Source organism: Leiobunum rupestre, chromosome 1 (assembly GCF_980474605.1).
Source record: "Leiobunum rupestre chromosome 1, qqLeiRupe1.1.hap1, whole genome shotgun sequence".
NCBI classification, from domain to species: Eukaryota; Metazoa; Arthropoda; class Arachnida; order Opiliones; family Sclerosomatidae; genus Leiobunum; species Leiobunum rupestre.
The window spans coordinates 61,097,369-61,119,669 of record NC_143384.1 but is presented as its reverse complement, the minus strand read 5'-3'; the positions used below and the strand labels follow the sequence as shown (position 1 = coordinate 61,119,669).

The 22,301-nt window shown below is 38.1% G+C and overlaps 2 protein-coding genes across 2 annotated transcripts; both read left to right on the top strand.

Moving 5' to 3' along the window:
- Positions 1-214: 214 nt before the first annotated feature.
- LOC149963464 (uncharacterized) lies at positions 215-21,980 on the top strand. Its single transcript, XM_090180504.1, has 2 exons — positions 215-2,107; positions 21,871-21,980. Exon 1 carries the CDS (start codon positions 257-259, stop codon positions 2,036-2,038), a length of 1,782 nt encoding a protein of 593 aa, XP_090036630.1. The 5' UTR covers positions 215-256; the 3' UTR covers positions 2,039-2,107; positions 21,871-21,980.
- LOC149963465 (uncharacterized) lies at positions 2,045-2,707 on the top strand. The gene has a single exon (XM_090166932.1). The coding sequence runs from the start codon at positions 2,276-2,278 to the stop codon at positions 2,705-2,707; it is 432 nt and encodes a 143-aa protein (XP_090023058.1). The 5' UTR covers positions 2,045-2,275.
- Positions 21,981-22,301: the final 321 nt, after the last annotated feature.

Here is a 22,301-nt window from a genome sequence, read left to right as displayed (position 1 = left end):
TTCAAACCCCTTTTTTGACCTTGTATTTAACGCTACCTGCCAGAGTTCCACTATCTTCGTCAAGATAAAATGTTGCTCATTTTGTTTTTTTATTGTACCTGTTTAAAACTTCATATCAGCTCGATATCTGAAATCCATATCTCTATAATATGCAATTTACATTTCGGTGGATTTAAAACTGTTGCTCTTTTCATTCTTAGAACAGTTGGTGATCTTCGTCATAAAAGAGTAGTCAACGATTATTGTATATCCAATCATGAATCGGATTTCTAAAAACGATCAATTTATGTCAGCCATAGATGATGGCGATAACAGGCGGGTGCTTTCGCTGATGACCACTATCGACGTAAATGGCACCATGTCAAATGGTGATACACCTCTATTCTATGCAGTGACGTGTGATGAATTTCGAATTTGCCAGACTCTTTTGCAAGGAGGAGCGAATGTTAATGCTCTAAGGCACAATGACGGGGCCTTTGCATTGGGCATGGCGGCCCAGAACGGGAATATAGAAATTGTCCAACTCTTGTTGGCGAATGGTGCCAATGTTGATACGCACGCGAAGGATGGATCGACAACGCTTATAAGGGCGTGTAAGGAAGGCAACCTGAAGATGGTAACGGAGTTGCTAAAAAAAGCCGATGTAAATAAACCTTCTCGCAAAACGGGAATGACGTCCCTAATGGTGGCATCGTATCTTGACCATAGAGAGCTCGTGGCTCTGTTGCTACGGAATAAAGCGGACGCTAATCTAAGCGATGACAGCAAATGCACAGCCCTCCTTGGAGCATCCGAAGTAGGAAATTTTGATGTGGCTCGACTGCTTCTGAGTAATGGAGCCAGGGTTAACATAGCTAATAAAGAAGGCGTTACTCCGCTCCATAAAGCTTCGCAAGAAGGTCACGGGAACATAGTGTCGCTGTTATTAAAAAATGGTGCCGAAGTAGATTTGGAAACCGATAATAAAAGTACTTCTCTCTTTGTGGCGTCCAATGGAGGCCATTCAGCGATAGTTTCAATGTTGTTAAATAAAGGAGCAGGAGTTAATGTGTCCGATCGCAAAGGACTTACTCCGCTTATGTTGGCGTCGTTCAAAGGCCACTTAGATGTTGTTGAGCTTTTAATTAAAAAAGGAGCTGATATTAACGATACAGATAAAGAAGGCCGTAATTCCCTTCAGTATGCGTCGGAACAAGGTCACCTTGAAATAGTAAAGATTTTAATAGAAAACGACACGGATGTAAATTCTACGAACAATGACAAGGTGACATCACTTTTTTGGGCGATTTCGGGTGGATTCGAAGAGATAATCGCGCTGCTTCTTAGCCACGGAGCCGATCCGAATTTGGTTGATGATCAAAATTTCAGTCCCTTACACATGGCAACTGCTAAAAACCACTCGAATATTGCAGAATTGTTATTAAGAAATGGCGCCAATGTAAACGCCACAGATGATAAAGGAATGAATTCACTTTTTTACGCGTCGAACATGAACTACCTTAACACCGTGAAGATTCTTTTAAAGTATGGGGCTGATGCGGATTCGAACTTTAAAAAAAAGTACACTGCACTTGATATGGCAACCTCTCAGTGTTTCGTAGAGGTAGTCGCAACGATACTTAGCCACGGAGCCGATCCCAATTTGGTTTATGGTGAAAACCCTAGTCCCTTAATCTTGGCTACCTCTAAAAACCGTGTGGATATTGTGAAAATGCTGTTACGGAAAGGCGCTAATTTGGACGTAGCTGATTCAGTGGGACGTAGTGCACTATCCTGGGCTTACAAAATCGGAAATATAAGTTTGTTGTGGCTATTGTGCCGTTATTATGCAATATCCTGGGCTTACAAAATTGGAAATATAAGTTTGTTTTGGATATTGTGCCGTTATCAAAATGGAAACAACTTAAATATTGAAGAAAATAAATCAAACTCAAAGAGTAAAGTAGAACTGAAAACGTCAGCATCGAACGCTGAAGCCAAATTGGAAGAGGTCAAGTCACAGGATGCAATAAAACCGAAAGCTGCCAATAAAAAATGAAAAAAGAAATGGAACAAAAGCAAGAAAAAGAATGAAATTAAGAACGAAGTGGTGGATTCAAAAGCTGAGGTGAAATTGGAAAAGGCTAGTATAACTAAAGATGAAATAAAGTCAATTCAATTGAACCCTAAAGTTGAATTGAAACCTGTTAATTCCCACCCAAAGGATGAAATCAATGTGGAAAAGGACCAGTCAAAGACCGAATTGAAGGAGCATAATATCCAGATAAAAGATGAAATGGAAACGAAAGATACAATGCAAAATTTTGAATTAAATCTAAAAGGTGAAAAATTGGATAATGAAATGAAACCCAAAGGAGCAGAATCAAAAGATGAATTAAAACCGGAAGGAGCAATATCAATAGATGAAATGAAACCAAAAGCAGCGAAGTCAATAGTTAAACTGAAAGCAGAAAACGAATTGACGTTGCCTACTAAATCAGTTGATGCAGCGAACTTGGAAGCTCGTGTCGAGCATGCTAGAAACATGGAAACAGATATAGCGACACTTCGAGAGAAATTGAACATTTGCGACAATGAAGAAGAGAAGGAAGAATTATCCCAAAAGTTGAAAGAAATGTGGAAATTATTCAGGCACGATACAGAAACCATCTTTTACGACGGTCTTAAACAGATACAGGGTAGTCTTGGAAACATTAAAAGTGGTTAAGATTTTTGTAACTTTCGAATAACTACTTTAAGTCTGTAGAAGTTTATTGAGTTATATTAAACCTTTTACATTTCATAAGTTTGAAATTTGTGGACTGTGTCAAAATACCATTTATGCAAACAAATTTTAGTATTTATAATCGGAAGTCACTTTAGTATCTGAGTAACTTTACTTCCACTATATTATAAATCATTGTTACCTGTGACCACTAAATGGCACTGTATAAAATGATCACAATGAAGCAATTAAAAAAATAGAGTCGGTTTAAATATATCGTCTGGAGTAAATATATAAAAGCCTAATAAAAATTATATTAATTTAAATTTAAATTTAACACTAACGTATTTATATGTGCAAAGAATATAAAGCCCCAGGAATGGAAGGATTGATATTATTGGCCGCGTGTTTTGGCTGAGCTAGAAACTTACGGCAAAGCAAATCAGAGTAACCGGAAACGGTTACCGCAACCCGTTCTCTCTTTAAAAACGAGAGGCGCAAAAGTTCCACTAGACGGAGCTACACCTTCCATTCCTGGGGCTTTATATTCTTTGATCTGTGTCGGGGATTAAAAAATATAGCATCGATGAATTGAAAAAATATAAAACCAATGAATTAATTATGAACCCTTCGTTTTTTATCTTGAGCTTGTAAAATAAAATCTAATTTAGTTCGACCGGGTCATCTATATTAACCACAATTTTGAGTATTTATATTAATGATAAATCTCGGACTATCGATTTTAAATATAATTCATACAAAAAGCTTTTACCTAGATTTTTTAGACAGTGATATAACAAGTGAGCTACAACCTGCGTAAAGAGGGAAAATGAAATCTTATCTTTGATGGGTGCCTAAAATTCCAATGAAAAATATTTTCAAGGTCAAGTTCACCATTTTCAACAAAGAGCCAATGAGAGTGCAAAGGAAAATGTTTTAACGTATGTCATAACTTAGAGGTCGGCGGAACAAATAAATTAATCGCAAAAATTTCAATTAATCATTAAAATTAGTATTATTTGTTTTATACGAATAAATTATACGAATAAACAACGATGTAACATGCAAAATTAATCATTTTTTTCGAATATTTCTGAATAATTCTCGGTTATGGATAAATATAAACAATTGTATAATTTCTTATTAAAACGCCGACCTCTATCATAACTATAAGCTTTTCGCCGAAGAATACGTGGAAAGAAAACATATATTATCACTGACTGATAAGTAAGCCCTAAATATCAATTACACAATCTACAGACTGAATATACAGTGTTGGCAGTTTTGCATCTCGTAGGAGCGCAAGTAAGATAATATCATAAGTATCCCGATTAACAAAAATATCACCAAATTAATTTTTAGTGTTAACCCGCAGTCAAGAGTTTGTTCAGAATAGTGCGCCCTAGTGTCTATAATCTGACCAGGCCAAAATATTCCAAGGACGATGCAACAAACACACAATTAGAACGCAGCCCGTCACAAATTGTGCATTTTCTTGTGTAGATTTTTCATTGGTTAGACGATTTAGTGCCTGCTGCTGTCGGAAGGGGAAAATTGTAAGGCTATAACTATGTTCTCCTTGGGTTTGTTGCTCCTAGCTACCCAGTTAGGTTGTAAGTCTAAGTCGGAGTAGGGCGAGTGTGGCATTTTCGATTTAAGGTTCGGTCAGAAAATAAGCATTAAATCAACAGGAATTGGAAAATTGATGGTTATTATGTTACTTGTGGTAGAAGGGATTATTATCGGTGATTCTGAAGTATAACGTTGAAAAATACATAGAAATACATTATGTTCATATTTTATGGGACTGTGGTTAGCGCCATTAATTAATTAATAATTAATTACATTAATAGTGCCTTCATTGATACTCTGTCCAGTCCTTAATGATTTCTAGTTTATAATAATATTGACAATAGCATTTTCATTGATAATCAGTACATTCACTATTGATTTGAAGTTCAGAATCACGGTATCATTGAAAGGTTTATTTTTAAAATGAACTATAAGATATAAACTTAATTTTTACTCATCAATGTGATTTCTAGTCGATTAAATATTAAAAAGTTTTAGTACAACAAAAGTTTTATACGACAAGGTATATAAAGAATGTTCATTTTGTGAAATAATTTCACAGATTTTTTATATCTATTATTTTTTAATAAAACTTAAAATTAAAGTTAGATTAATGTCATCGTTAAAACTGAACTAAATAGTTTTGAAATTTGGTCAACAGAACTACAGCAGTTTGTAGTTGCTAAAATATTGGAGCTATTGTGCTAGGCATTGCCCGATCAAGGATGATAAATCTCAAGACTTAAGCAATACGTTTTTCAACACAAATTCAAAGTCTCCCCATATTCTGGGTGTTTTTTTCTTGATATCTGTTTTCATCAATTGGTCTTTATCCACCACAAATATTATGGGTACAATAAAGATTTACACTTTTCCTCAATTACATACCCTTTGTCGGGGTCAGATGCAGTTATTCCTTTAATTAGGCTATTATTTTCTAAAAATCGATTTTTCATTTCTGATATAAATTTATCGATTATTTGGTAGTAAGTTGATCTCAACTATTCATTTAAGGTCTTTGCTTCAGTGTCTCGGTTTCCTGTTGTACACGTTACCACACTATGCTTTAGTCTTTGATTAGGGTTTATTTTTCGTTTTCTTAAAGCTAAAGGTGCAGTGTTGCGATCGGATTCTGCTAACTTAGAAGCTTCGTCCCAAATTAAGTCGAATTTTTCGGGGTTCCTTACTTCCTCTAAGGTAGTTATGGTAGCTTTGCAAATAGCGATAGCTTCAGTTAGAACGACTCTCGAACAAGGAGTTGGTATTACCTAATATTTCATCTAAAGCCGTAATCAAAATCAAGTTATTGAAGTTTTGTAATTGCAATATGTACCCTCGACACTCGGCAGCTTCTTCGGGCTTACCATTTTCTACCAAGTTCTCCAATGCTAATAGAACATAATCAAATTTACTTCTGAAGTAATGAAGACCTTTTTTTTTGCTCCACCACCTAGTGTCGCAGCTTTGCGGCATTTTAAGAACTATTTCGTAGCCCAGCTATTTTTGAGAATTATCAAAACACTCACTCCTAATATCTTAATTGCTTTGGAAAAAATAGATCGCTTGAACTAGTCCGAGTAATTCCCTAAGCGCGACTATATTGGAGCAGCATTCAACCAAAACTAAATTTAAACGATGGGCATAGCAATGGACGTACGGACAATTTCTGCCTACTGCCTTCTCTATTTGAACCCTCACCCCTTTTACGTGCCCACTCATTACGCTGGCCCCATCAGAAGTCTGAGCAACGCAATTTTCAATTTTCAGTCCATTCTCCGTCAAAATGGTAATTATAGCCAAGCTGATGCTTTCAGAGTCGAGCTTATGCAAATCTGTGTATGCTAAAAATCGCTCTACTACGCCAATTTCCTTTCTAGTATACCTAATGCAAACACTCAGCTGTTCTGCTCCCGCATTATCTCTAGTCTCATCGGCAATTACGGAAAATAAAACACTTCATTCATTAACCTCCTTTACCATCATTCGCCTTACAAAATTTCCACTAAGGTTAATCAGCTCATTTTGGACAGTGCTATGTAAGTATTTAGCATTATTCGGCATACTTTCGCACTTGGCTTTTAAGTAGGGACAATTTATCTTTCATAAATCAAACATTTCTACGAAATTGACCCTGTTCCCATTTTCATCGCCCGACCTAGGCCCCTGAGGAGTGAGATCTTGTTGGGCGCACAGTACCATTATCTGCACGTGAGCAGCTAAGACATCTCCATTTCTAGCAACGTCTGTTTTATGATGCTGATCAACATGACATACTATTGAGCCTCGAGATTTCGATTCCAAATAGTCTGAATATTTTTTATAAGACTGTTGGGGTACAGATTTAGTCGAAGTAAAGTGTTCTTCGAACTTTTGGGCCATATTTTTCCAGTCCGAAAACCCCTCAATAAAGCACGTATTTCTGCCACCTAAAAAATGCCGACAACAAAAACAATAAACTTTATCGTTTGCTACAGAATATTCGAGCATTTGGTATTTGGTGTACCAAGAAGAATTGAATTAGGGTTTTGGGAAAAGACGCGAGGTTAGGTTGAACGGGCAGACAATCCTTATCTAAACTAATATCTGAAGCAATTAATCGCCTTACGTTTGAATTGTCTATCTTTGCACTCGAGGCTCTATTAGAGGATTCAACCAAAATTTCCTATAACTCAGTATTTAGAAGTACCTCCTTAGCCGGACTGACATCGACATTGGGTACAACGTCAACCACATTTTTTTACTGTTTTCAGTCTCTGTAAAACCTAGAGTCTCCCCTGAATTCAGTATATTTATTTTAGCTGACGGTTGAAGAAATCGTTCCATTGCGTCTTTCTGACTACCAACTATGCTCGTTTCTTTCTTACATTTTTGGCGTTTTTGGGCCCGCGACATAAACTTTCGGGAACTCATTCTGGTTTTAGTTTTTAAAGTAAAAACTCCAGATATTACGCCTTTTAAAAATGGTACCACTATAGTCTTAAAAAAACTAGTTTTCAGAATGGTACCACCCAGGGGCGTAGGAACGTTCTAAAAGTTGGAGGGGGCAAAGAGAAAAGAAAAGGGATCGGCAGAATGGATTTGAATTTTTAATGAAAAATAGCTTCTCCGAATGCGACGTCCGAATGCCTGTGTTCTTTTTACTAATATGTAAATTGACGGTAAACGACTGAAATTTAAACACAGTTGAGGTTCTATAACCTTAATAAGCTTTTAAACTGATAATTTGAGCCTTTTTGAAGATTTCAACTGACCAAAAAGTTGGAGGGGGCAATAACACTAGTTTCCCCTCCCAGCCAAATTTTAGGGAGGGGCGTTGCTCTCCCTGCCCCCCCCCCCCGGTTCCTATGTCCCTGGTACCACCCTCGGCACCACCAATAGTTTGGTTCAAAATTTCTTGCTACTAAAAGCTTGAAAAAAGCCAACTAACGATATAAACTATCCCGAAATGTTTTTATTTAAAACAAGCGCAGTACGGCCTCTCACAGTTTAATGGCCAATTTATTTAAGTCATTTCTAGGTAATTCTATTAAAGTCAAAGTATCATAGTGAGATTTATATTTTTTAAGAAACTCTGGTGGATGTAGTCATGTTGGTGCGTTACTTCTTTACCTAGAGAAGCAAGGGCGTATTTAAGGGGGGGGGTGATGACTGGGGGGGTGCCTAATAAAAATCAGTGAAACTTCCGTCAGCACCCCCCTTGAAATTTTCCCTCAAAACCCCCCCTGAAATAAAATCCTGGATACGCCCTTGTAGAGAAGTAAGCTAAAACAGAGGATACAGATTTTGAAGCATTGGGTGTTTGACCACAAACACAAAGGCTTCAAAGTTATTATTGCCTTGTTTCGGACACGTTATCCACTGATGACGGTCCGATAACGTGTCCGAAACTAGTCGGGTGAAGAATGTTTTAAAATAAAATTTTAAACATTTTCTTGTGCACTTTAAAATTCGTTGTTTCTCCTTTTAAAAATAAGTATATCTGTGCAAGTCGCTAAAAACTTAATTAATAGTTTCAAGATTCTTAACTAATGGGCCAATAAAAGATTTAATCTAGCACTAGACAGCGTATGCTTTCGCGTACAAACGCTTTCGTTCTGCTAGAAAAATAGACTTCCTATATTTGGGGGGGGGGGGGGTAAAAGTGGGGATGCACCGGGATTTAGATCAAATTTTTTCCGGTTGACTGTGAGGACTGATTTGCGGCGCTTGTCTTTAACGGCTAACGGCTAGTTTTTAATTTTTCGTTCTGTAGATTGTAGTTATTAATAAACGTAGTTAAAATGGTTACCTGTAAACACTGCGCGTTTCCGAATTGTAATAGTGACAATCGGTATTTTCACAAACCCCACATGAAAGGTGTTGAATTTGTAGCGTTCCGCAAATGTAAGCAATGTTAAGTATCAAACTTACATTGGCTCAAGACACCTGGGTGATGAATTTTTCCAAGGACAAGAATGGTTGAGACCCCAAAATTTCCAGTTCCTGTATGTTTTTATCTTTGTGCACTATTGAAATAATTTGTGATTTCCTTTGGTGCCACATTGTCAATTGTGAAACCACCAGCTTCAATCCTGAAAAGCTCGGTTAGTAATGAATCTACTCCGTTGATGACCGAGTCTACTTCTTTCTCTTCTTGCGACCCTAGACTCTCTTCTTGCGACCACAGATTCTCTTCTTGCGACCTCAGATTCTCTTCTGGCGAACCCAGATTGTCTTTTCACAGCATCAGATGCTTTCCGTGCAACACCAGGCTCAAGTGTAGTACCTGGGAGTTCTTTTCCAATAACCCCGATAAAAGCACCAGTTACTGATAATTGTCTTATTTTTCAAAACTTTACCTTCTATTTAATAAAATGCTTTTTCTCTTAGAAGCTTAGCCAAGATAAATGTCTCGCACTCTGCTTAAATTCAACATTCCACTGTTAAACAACAAAAGAGATAGACCGATATTTACAATGTTAAATAAAGTGTTTTAAAAAAAACGGATATTGCAGTAATTATAGTCCTGAGTTGTTGTTCCAGTAGGCTCACTGAACTTCCTGAAGTAACTTTTACCAAATCATCAATTTGAAAGCCCGCCGTTTGTTAACATTTCAAATAGCCCCGAGGCTTATGGAAACCCAAACTTTTACCTGTACAACGACACATTACCGTGGAAATGAAATATCGAGGAGCCATAACAACAAACAACGCAATAGTTATCCAAAACGTTTGCATATAAGAGAAAAATCTTTACGAGTAAAGAAACAGTCTACCATGTTTAAAATTTACATTAAACTCGATCACGTGAGCGCGTGCAGGGGCCGTGACTTGATTGAAGTAGGCCAATCAAATACGGGCTCTTAAGGTGACGTAATCTAAAATCGAATTAATAGCTGAAAACTATTCGTGAGTTCTGAGGACTGAGCTGTAACGTCACGCAAAAGTTCTGGATAGTTCAGAACTTTTGTACGAATAGTTGTGATTCGTACGATTTGACGTACGCAGCCCGATGTGCAGACGAATTTTAGAGATTTCAACCATGAGTTCCGACCAGTACTTGCTCTTGAGCAGGTACCATTTAGAACGGTTCCGAACGGTTCAACAAGAGGTTCTTGTCTGCGAATAGTTTGCATTTGGGTAGTTCTAGAATTTCTTTTGCCGAATAGTGCGCATGGGGACTGGTTGAACGGTTCCGAACTCACGAATAGTTTTCAGCTATTATTTTCAGTAACTCAAACTAGATGGCAACGAGTCGTTGCCGTAGTCACTCTTTGATTCGTGATTGGCTGATAATGACGAAACCTCCGAAAATGTAATTGGCCCATTTTGTAATTATACGGAATCATTCTATGTTATACAATTTCTATGGTTTTTTCCGACTTCCGCCGGGAACTCATTAAGAGCCTGCGTTTACGTGCAAGGAGCTTGATTTCGAATCTAGGGTACGTAGTTATATTATCTTTGCCAGGGCCACCAGATATAAATACATTTTCAAATTCATACAAGCCTGGCATTGAAATTTTGATTTTACAATTTAATAATTCTACCCCAAATCTTGCGTCGAGCGACTGGAATTCCCATTTCTACTTTTGCAACCGGTATTACAACATGAAACCATTTTATTTTAACTAATTAGGTACTGAAACACGTAAAGAAATACTATGAGTAAAAAACCGCCTGCCCCCAAGCACACTACTTGACATGCGCAGCTCTTGTGATTTTCACCCCCGTTTACTTCCCCGCGCTACCAGCGAAAACTTCTATAGATTAGGGAGAGTTAACAGAAGATATGAATGATAGAAACAGTCTTTATAGTAACCATTGATCATGACTCCGATGGGGTAATCATCCATCAGAATCCGAATCTACAATTCAAAAAATGGTATTTCGTTTGATTAGAGAGTTAAACTTAAATAAAAAATGTATTAAATATTCACCTGGTAGTACTATAATTGATGGAGTTTCTATGCCCAAAGTTTCAAAGGTATGCAGTCTAAACATTCTGAAAAGGGTTTGTATTAGTTAAAATAACTATTTGCTTTATTAATGTGCGAGTAAAGGCCTTTTCACACGAGCCAACTTTTTGATCCAACTAGATGAGTCAACTTGAGTTGAGTCAACTAGTTGGCTCGTGTGAATAAAAGTTCGATGAGTTGATCCACCAAAAATGTGCGCGAGAAAAAAATGGATCACTGATCCATTTTTGCTGACTCAGCATTTCGATTTAAAAAGTTGGCTCGTGTGAAAAGGTCTTTAATCTTATAATTTACTGTTTGCATATTAATACTTACATTTTTAAAGAAATAAATTCAAATAATGTTGAATTTCTACCAAATACACGAACGTGAAGTTCAAATCTTTTATGGGTCCGTGCACGTGGCATTGATCTAAAAATGTGCGCGAGAAAAAAATGGATCACTGATCCATTTTTGCTGACTCAGCATTTCGATTTAAAAAGTTGGCTCGTGTGAAAAGGTCTTTAATCTTATAATTTACTGTTTGCATATTAATACTTACATTTTTAAAGAAATAAATTCAAATAATGTTGAATTTCTACCAAATACACGAACGTGAAGTTCAAATCTTTTATGGGTCCGTGCACGTGGCATTGATCTAAAAATGTGCGCGAGAAAAAAATGGATCACTGATCCATTTTTGCTGACTCAGCATTTCGATTTAAAAAGTTGGCTCGTGTGAAAAGGTCTTTAATCTTATAATTTACTGTTTGCATATTAATACTTACATTTTTAAAGAAATAAATTCAAATAATGTTGAATTTCTACCAAATACACGAACTTGAAGTTCAAATCTTTTATGGGTCCGTGCACGTGGCATTGATCTAAAACAGGGCAATTTCCGTTTAATATAAATTTGGCCGATAGTTCGCGCCACTAGTAGCCGTTTTTCTTGTTTGACGCTTTTCAAGGAAAAAGTCGTGTCCTAGGCTACGTTCAGTGAGGCTTAACGGTCTTACGTTTGAGTTAATTCCGTTGAGACTTTTGCTGGTCGCTTTTCTTAGGATTGTTGTAATTTCTATAAAATATCGTCTGCTATTCCGTCCGCAGCTATCCTTCCCGTGTGCTGTGACGTCACGATTCCGTTTAACAACGAAGAAACGACTCTTTCAATCGGTGAGTTTGTTGAGCTAACGTTGCCAACATGACGTCAAAACCGGAAATTACAAAAACCGTTCAGTCAAAAAAAGTTGTCAACGTTGAGACCGTTGAGCTTAACCATGGACACTGTATCTCTAACCGGACGGGAAAAGCTGTAGCTTCCACCATACAAAATCAGCTGCCGCCGCCACCATCTCTCTGTAAAGGGGGGAGGTTCAAGAATTTGGAAAGTTTCGGGGCTGTCAAGGCCATATAATTCGTCACATGTTCGACAAAACGTTCCGTTTAAAATGGGGGCTTACATTCTTTCGAATGGCCTTGACGGCCCTGCGAATCGAGTACGGCCGACTATTTCAGCTAATACGAAGTAGGACGCAAACGGACAGTGCGGGGCATTGAGAGATCCAATCAAATCTGCTCCCCGCGAAACAAGTTTTTGAAAAATACGAATGTGCCGTCTGCTCTAAAATGACGAGCAAACGTTATCATATGACCCGTGGCGCCATCCATTATTTTGAAGAAAAAAAATCTTTTTGCTTGAAAACGCGTCTTTTTTTTTTCAAAAAGAAGAAAGACTTTATTGGTGTATATGGCAGCGGAGGCCTTCACACCATGTGCATCATACAGAATTAGACAACAAATTTAAAGTATATACAAACAGCGATAAGAAGATAAATAAACAAACCAAAAACAAAACTATTGGACTCGGTAAAGTTAACGAATGCCAAAGGCGCGGAGCAGATTACACACGTCCGAAATAATCGGTAATACACCTCGAGAAAAGGCCAAACGGAGACCCGACACAGAGTGGAGAAAGTCACCCGCAGTAAGCGACGCCAAAAACGAATGGCGGGGACCGCTAGCAGCCCGACATTCAAAAAGAATGTGGTGAAGCGTCTCCATAGCCGCGCACTGACCGGAGCGACACACCGAAGACGTTCTTAAGCGAAAACGGAAAAGCACCGCGGCAGTTGGAAGCCGGTCACAGTTAACACGTGCTACTAACGAGTCTTGCCAACGTGGCAACCGAAGACCCGCAATAGAGTCCCGTGACGGATCAGTCTTGTACCACCCGACGCCCCGAGCCGAAACAAAGTGGTTCCATGAAACCTGCCAGAACCGAAACCCGTGCTTTAAGGTAGCTTTTGGTGCGAGGCAAAAAAACCATAGGCCGCGCTGGATGGTCGATAGCCGCCACTGTGGCACATTTGTCCGCCATCTCGTTTCCCGGGATACCGGCATGAGCCGGACACCACAATAGTTTAACATGCCCGGGGTAACCGTGACAGAGGCTCCGGAAACGTAGCACTTGAGGGTCAGGGCCGTCCCCCAAAATCATAGCCACGGCCGATTGTGAGTCGGAGCATACGACAATGTTCCCGAGACCTTCACTGCGAGCGAAATCCACCGCTTGATTAATGGCAAAGAGCTCCACCGTGTTAATCGGGTGGCCCGGATCCACAACGAACGGACGAGTGACATCGCGATCAGGAATGCAGAAGCTGGCGCCGGCACAGCTGGAGACGTCCTGGAGGGAGCCGTCGGTATATATGACCACGGAATCACCGGCCATTGCATGGAGTTCGAAAAAGAAGAGCTGACGCAACTCGACATCCGAGAACTCGGACTTTGAGGAGCTCAGCCAGCGACAGTTGACGTCCGCCTGGACAGGGGTCCAAGAAGGAGGGGAAATCAGGCTGGGAGAAGGAACCAGTTCATGAAGCCAGTCAAGATTAAGAGTGACAAGTTGACGCCAGTATTTGAGGATCGTTGGGGTATTATGTATCGTCCAGATGTGTTCAAAGTGACTGAGAGTGGCCACCGAGCCATTTATGTAGCGCCTGTAGTAGTCGGGAGCATCGGCGGCGGCGGCCAGGTTGACAAACTGCATACCCAGCAGATCTCTACGGTGGGAAAGCGGCATGATCGCCGCTTTAGCTTCCATTAGCTGAATACTTGTCGACTTGGGAACACCCAAGATGACACGAAGTGCAGCATTTTGGAGACGGTCCAAGCGCCGTAAGTGGGTGACAGCCGCGGAGTTATAGACGATGCTAGAAAACGCGTCTTATTTGAACGAACCATTGGGAGATAGACGGTGCCACGGGTAGAATGATAACGTTTCCTCGTCATTTGGGACGCCGATGGGAGCAGACGACAGTATTCTTATTTTTAAAAACTTGTTTCGCGAAATACTGAAATCCGACGTTTTGATTGGACCTCTAGATTAATATTCCCAACTCAATGTGCGGGGGTACCTCTTTTAAGCTGCTTTTCCCGTCCGGTTAGAGATACAGTGTCCATGGCTTCACTGAACGAATGAACGTAGCCCACGATGAAATCTTTTATTGGCCCATGGTCTGACCTTGGAAGGTTAAGAAAACCGCAGCTGTTACGTTTCAGGTATTTATTAATGATGGTAATAAAATATATAGTATAAAAAGGTAGTCAGGCCATATAAACAAAGAAATGATTCTTTAGTTTTTCAAATCTGGTAGTGAAAGGTTCAAGGTATTTATAATGATATTTATTTTCCAAAAATGACTTTTGTTAGCCTATGTTAAGCCTTGGTACAAAGGCTTCAGTAAAATTGCAAAAAAATAAAATAGGAGTCGAGATGGAACTTGTTTTGGTAGTTAGACTTGAGTAAATATAGACAATAGTAAATATTATTTTGGATTTTCTGAAAACGGATACCGTGATTTCCGTAAATTCCATTGGTAAATTCTACTTTACATAGCGTTTTTTTTTAGAAATGACAAGAAGTCGGTAAAGTAGGACTCTTGATTGAGCTTATATTGGTAGTTAGACTAAAGTAAATATATGGAAAACGACTAATACAAATCTGAAATTAATAAAAACAAAGTTGAATTATGATTATATCATTACGTAACTTCGAATTAAACAATAACTTAAACAAATAGTCGACATTAATATAAAAAAATTTAGCACAGTGAAAAAGGGACATATATTATAAAATAGTTCTTTGAACTGAAAAAACGGCGTTTATTTTAAGTATTACGGCTAAGAAGGGACACCCGGACAGATATTAACAATTTATATTATATGAATATGAATTTAATACGAGTTTTTCAACTCTTTCTATCAGTATTTTTGTGAAAAATTTAGTTATCAGGCTAGCTGATAAATAAATAAATATTTAACAAAAATACTGATAGAAAGAATTGATAAACTCGTATTAAATTAATATTCATATAATATAAATTGTTAATATCAGTCCCTTCTTAGCCGTAATCGATTGTTCGAAGTTTTCTATTACGCGCTTGCATAAATATTTCGTGATTAGTATCTAAAGACTAATATCATGGTAAAAAAACGTTGTTTCTTGTGGGAGGATTTCAAAATTGAAGGAAGCATGGCAATTTGTGGTATGTAGGGAATAGAGCGCTTGACTAAAATAGCATTTGTTAAAATAGCGTTTTCAAAAGCGCGTTTTCAAAACAGCGGTTGTTGAAATAGCGTTTCTCAATACCGCGGTTTGTCGAAAGAGCGTTTTGTTTAGTCAGCGTTTTTTGGTTAAGCGTTTCTCAGTAGAGCGGTTTGTCAAAACAGCTTTTTCCATAAACAGCGTTTCTGAATATAGAGTTTCTCAAATTAGCGATTTTGAAACAGCGGTTTTGGTCAAGACAGCGGTTTCTTAAAATTTATATGAATTGTCGATGGAAAATGTACAGGGTCTTTTTTTTTTGCTCGGACAAAGTGTTTTTTTTTTCAAAAACTATTTATAGTACCGATTTCAAATTTGGAAGGTCAATTCACCAATTTTGAAAAATTATTTTTCGACCACTAGGTGCGAGATAAAAAATTTCTATTATGAAGTTGTAGGCCGTCATCGAAAACCCTTAAAAATTGTTCACTCGACGAAAAACAATTTATTTATCAGTGAAAATTCGAGCTTGAAAAATTTACAAGTTGGTGAAGCCAAATTACGATAGAAATTTTTTATCTCGCACCTAGTGGTCGAAAAATAATTTTTCAAAATTGGTGAAAAACATTACCGAAAACGCTCAAATTTCACAAACTGATGTCCCCCGGTATAGAGAATTGACCTTCCAAATTTGAAATCGGTACTATAAATAGTTTTTGAAAAAAAAAACTTTTCCGAGCAAAAAAAAAGACCCTGTATAACACACATATAAACTTCAGGGGTTAGGTTAGGTTAGGTTAGGTAAGTTTACAATACTAACTATCGGCAGAAACCATTAGGTAATGAAATTTGCCGAAATTCCAGAAAAATATGTATTACAATAGGCCTATATTAGTGCTATAGAAAGCAGCGCCGTTTTGGGAAACGCTGTTTCGACAAAATACGGTTTTGAGAACCGCCGCTATGACAAAGCGCCGTTTGAACAATTTGTTGTTTTGGGAAACGCTGTTATGACAAAACGCTGTTTTGGAAAATGCTGATTAAACAAATGCTGTTTAGGAAAGCGCTGTAGTCCCTAAAAATCGCAATTTGTACCTATTGTTAAGCATTGTTTCGGTTACAACAGAAGTGAGCGAAGCAAAGATATCAGACCGATATTCCCTATTCAATGGAGCAAGGACGTATATAACCCCCCCCACTTAGGACTCGATTCCTTTCTTACGAAAGGAGCGCAACAAGCTTAAAGCCCCATTTTCATGCTCGCTGGTAGTGGGTAAAAATCGACAAAATCCGCTTCCGCTACACACTTTTTCACTTTCCGCGTCGATCTGTTTCAAACAGATATGTTAGCTTTATTTTCACGCTTGCGAGTGGCGAATGTGAATTTTGATGATTTTTATCCGCTACCAGCGAGCATGAAAATGGGCCTTAAGACGTAAAACGAATTGAAATATCCGCAACGCAGCACAGTAAAATATATTAAAATATATTAATAGGAGCGGGCCGCCCTACGCCTAGAGCAGAACATTTCCAGCAAAGCCAAAACTTTAAGAATTTAAAACAAAAATATTAAAACATGTAGAGATTATACTAGTCTATACAAAAATATTATGCACGAGTCCAGCGGCATCTTCGTGTAACTACGGTGGTACTAATAACCGTAATTAGGCTTTGAAGTTTGTAAGTTCTTTTTTTTGTATTTTTTTAACTTAATTAATTTACATGACATATGTAATACATATAGTAATTGCTTAACAAAGTTCAATCATCCTGAATTAACCGTTTAAATTCTAAAATCTTACATAATCGAAACTTTGAAAGTGATACTATTACTTTAACGTTTCCTTCAACCGTTCTATATTTTTATGATGTAGTAGGTTGCACGACCACACAAGATTACATATTAAACTAATTTGTTAATACTAATATTTTGTAACATATAACTCATAATACTCATTTAAATTATTACTAATTCTAAGTTTCTACGTAGGCTATTATGGAAAAATATAATTTTTAAAACCTTTGGCCGTTAATACTATTTTGTTTTATTGTTTCACAAATATTCATTGGTATTTGACGGCTAACTCAAGGTTCGTAAATCGTGCATGCTCTAAGTGGGCTAACTGCTAAGTCGTCTACTGCCTTGAATAAAGCAGGATACACGACGATACCAAATAATTTTTTGGTCAATACTACATAATCTACATTATTGCATATTGTAGAGTGTAGGTAGTATTTTAATAATTACTACTTTAACATTATCCTTTTCCAATAAAAATATTAAATTTTGCAAAACAATATCAATTTTGTTCTTTGTTTTATTATCATTTTCTCGCAAATGTATTAAAAACTTCGTTTGATACACGTGCGGAAAGGTCATTGTCACTCCCGAGTCTAGCCAGTACTTTAAATATGCGTTATTGCTAACGAAAAATTTCACGCTCGCGATTTCATCTGGATCTGTTATAACCCCCCCCCCTTAGACTTTCTATATCTATGTGCTTGCAATGGAGTCGTATTTCTGAAGTGATCACCCTTTCAAAGCCCCGTTTTTTTTATTAAGTACTTGGCGTCTTTGTTTCGTTTTATATCTACATGCACGCGCGCTTTAAATTACAGAATTCGCCGCGACTTTAGCGGAATCTCTTTATGGCATTTGAACAATTGAATTAAAATCCATTGTAAATGGTAGATAGTGAATTTTACCCCCGCGCTGATGCTCGACCCACAGACTGCGGGCTATAAACTCAATTAAAGTACCCACAATTCCCTAAAAATAGACACTTCTGTCCAGGGTTATTAACTACCTTTTTTGCATAATAAAAACCATTTTACTCGTAATTCAAGAACTTATCAAAAGTTTCCGTTTCCCTCTATATGTGAGAAATCACGTTAGTTAAGTAATTGAATATTATGAATAACCACCAGCAAATAATAATTAATCGCATACCATGTCAAAAAGAAAGCCGTGCAGAAGGGGGCAGGCGATTCAAATGGGGCCCGGCACAAATATGTTCCATAATAGATCAAAAACCAATGAGAAAGTTGTAGAGCATACTTGAAAACCTACAAATAACGTTTGCTCGATCTCAAACGAACAATTTATCACTTAGATAATGAGGTCTAAAAAAACAGGTTAGCCATAGCAGGTCCAATGGTTCTTTTACAAAGCTTAGTTAATTAATTGTTTTTGAGAATAATATGTCAACAAACAAGTGAGATCTAATTACACCTACTAAATTTACATTTTTTAGGTGATTTGTACAAAGGCTTAATTTAGTTTTAGTATTTAAACCAAAATAACCCAAAATGCAGTCTGAGTCTTGCAAGTTTTCAAAGCTCAACACTGCCCGTGTATTCCGCTGAACAGCGCGCTTTAATGGTCGAAATAATATTGGACAAGCCCATCGAAACGCTCGTAGGGTATGTCAACATTTCAGCATGAGATATCCTGCATGACAGATTTCCCAGTCACAACACCGTTTTCGGAGCTGTGTGAGATTTCCAGAACCATGGCGATGTCAATCCAAGATACCGAGGAGCTGGTCGTCACAACATCGACGAAGAAGAGCTCGTTTTAGCGTACTTCACGGCATATCCTCAAGCAAGCATTCGAAGTGCAAACGTAAAGTTGGGTTTGCCCAGAATCCACATTTGGAGTATCCTTCACAAGCACAACTTCCATCCTTATCGAGCAACACTTCATCAAGCTCTTCTTGACGGAGATATTGTTCGTTGGTTTGTCTTTTGTAACTGGTTAAGCAACATGGTGAACGAAACTCCGGATGTTTTAAATCTGCATTCCAACAACGATGGATAGGATGAAACGGACTAGTCCAAAGGCATCCAAGGTTGCTTTACCTCACACCGATGGACTTCTTCCTGTGGGGTTTCATCAAAGATCATGTCTATGCGACGCCTGGTACGAGCCTGGAAGGATTACGTCAGCGTATCATTGGTGCTTTCAATTTGTCACTCCTGATGTGATCTAGCGTGCATTCCAAAGTATGCTTCATCGCGCAGAAATATGTATCGCGGCAGACGGGGAAATTATCGAACTATTTATTCACCCTTTCGTTGCTTCGATTAAAAATGTTTTTTCTTAGTTTGATTGGAAAGTACTTTCTCTCACTTGTTTGTACCAAATAAATGGTTAACTTATCGTACCTTAGCTAGTTATTCGCAAAAACAATTAATTTTACTAAGCTATGTAAAAGAACCCTTTGACCTGCTATGGCCAACTGGTTTTTTGCTGACCGCATTATCTAAATGAAAAAAAAAATCGTTTGTGATCGAACAAACTATATTTGTAGATTTTCAAGTATGCTTTATCGAGATTGTTTCCCTAGAACCTATCGGTCAAAATATAAATCTAAAAAACGATAAAACGTACTGGAGTTTTCTGCAATTTACCATTTAAAGCGTTCCCAACTAAATACACATACCTTGAAAACTTCAAAATTATATCTCAAATATTTTTTAGGAAACAAAGCCTGGTCAGAGCAAATCGAGCCACCCTGTATGTATATTTCTATTGTGGTCCTTTTTAATGTATTGTTTTATTACTCATATCAGCTTGAAAAGCTCTTTCTGAAATCCATATCTCTATAATATTTCGGTGGATTTAAACCCGTTGTTCTTTTCATTTTTAGAACAATCGGCGATCTTTGTTGTCCAAGAGTAGTCAACGATGAGTCATTATCCAGTCATGTATCAGATTGCTACGAGCCTTGAATTAATTTTAGCAATAGAACACGGCAACAATATTAGAGTTAGATGGCTGATGACTACTGTCGACGTAAATGACACCATGATAAATGGTGATACACCACTTTTCTATGCCGTTTCCCATAATCAATTGGAAATTTGCCAGACTCTTTTGCGAGGTGGAGCGAACGTTAATGCTCCATGGCAGGAAGACGGAGCTACTGCATTGGGAATGGCGGTCGAAAATGATAATCTGGAAATGGTGCAACTCTTGTTGGCGAATGGTGCCAATGCTGATATGCCCGCGAAGGATGGAAAGACACCGCTTATAATGGCGTGTAATGAAGGCAACCTGAAGATGATATCGGAGTTGCTGAAAAAAGCCGATGTAAATAAACCTTCTCCCAAAACGGGAATGACGTCGCTAATGGTGGCGTCGTTTTTCGGCCACAAAGAGGTCGTGGCACTGTTGCTACAGAATAAAGCAGACGTCAATCTAACTGATGAAAACCAATGCACAGCTCTCTATGCAGCTTGCCAAGCCGGACATATTGATGTGGTTCAACAACTACTGAGTAATGGAGCAACAGCGAATAACAAAGTAGCGATTCCCCTCTATATAGCTACGGCAATTGGCCACGAGAACATCGTGGCGCTGTTATTAGAATATAACGCCGACGTTAATCTGAGTCAGGTTGATGGATGTACTTCTCTCCTAAAGGCGTCGTATCAAGGTCATTCGGCCATTGTTTCGCTACTGTTAAATAAAGGAGCCAGAGTTAACGACGCCGATCTGAAAGGACTAACTCCACTTATCATGGCCTCGAGCCATGGTCACTTAGAGGTCGTCAAGCTTTTATTGAAAAACGGGGCCAATGTTAACGATACGGATAAAGATGGTGATGCATCTCTTCATTTAGCCACACAAAAAAATCACCTTGAAATAATGAAGATTCTAATTGAAAATGGTGCGGAGATAAATTCTACGTTCAACAATAGGCCGACAGCACTTAAGTTGGCAATTTGGTATGGATTTGAAGAGATAGTCGAAACGTTACTTAGTTACGGAGCCAATCCGAATTTGGTTAATGCTTCTAATCAAAGTCCTTTAAACTTAGCGTCTTTGAAAAACCGTGCTAAAATAGCCGAAACGCTATTAAAAAATGGTGCCAATGTAGCCAACAGAGATAACAGTGGAAGTAATTCACTGGCTTATGCGTCGTACGATGGCTACCATAGCCTTGTAAAGATTCTTTTAAAGTACGGCGCTGACGTGAATGATGGCTTTAGAAAAAAGGCCTCCCCACTCTACTTAGCGACACTTCGGGGTTTCGAAGAGGTAGTCGCCACGCTACTTAGCCACGGAGCCGATCCCAATTTGGTTGATGATGAAAATATTAGTCCGTTACAACTCGCGTCTAAAGAAAACAGGTTGGATATTGCGGAAATGCTGTTACGAAACGGTGCTAATTTGGACACAACTGATTCAGCGGGTCGTAGTGCACTATCCTGGGCTTTGAAAAACAGAAATCCACGTTTGGTGCAGCTACTTTTTCCTTATGTAGTCAATACTGAGAGGATAAAGCATGTTGTTCCAGGTGAAGACAAAGAGAAACTGATCTCCAATCGAAAGGAAGTAAACTTAAACATTGCAGAAAATAAATCAAACTCAAAGAGCAAAATTAAACTGAAAGCAGCAGAATCGAACGTTCAAGTGAAATTGGGAGGAGTCAAGTCAGAGGGTCCAATAGAATCGCGTGAAACTGACTTAAATGATGAAATAGAACCAAAAGAAACCGTGGAAAACATTGAAGGTGCGAAGTCAAAGCGAAAAAAGAAACGGAACAGAAGCAAGAAAAAGAGTGAAATGATGAAACGAAGAGGTGGATTCCAAAGCTGAGGTGAAATTGGAAGGAATATTTATGTCAATAGGTGAAATGAAACCGGTTGAAAACCAGTTGACGGATGAAATGAAAGCGAAAGGATCAAATGAAAACAGTGAAGGTGCAAAGAAAAAGCGAAAAAAGAAGTGGAATAGAGGCAAGAATAAGAATCAAATGAAGAACGAAGAGGTGGATTCAAAAGTTGAGGTGAAATTGGACGGCGCTACTATATCGTACGATGAAATGAAACCAGATGAAACTAAGTTGAAGAATGAAACAAAGCCAGAGGAATCGAGCTCAAAATGTGGGTTTAAGCTTGTTAAGACTCTCCCAAAGGATGAAATCATGGGGGAAAAGAACCAGTCAAAATCCGAATTGAAACAGCATGAAATCAAGGTAAACAAAGAAATGAAAACGAAAGAGTCAATGCAAAATTTTATATTAAATAT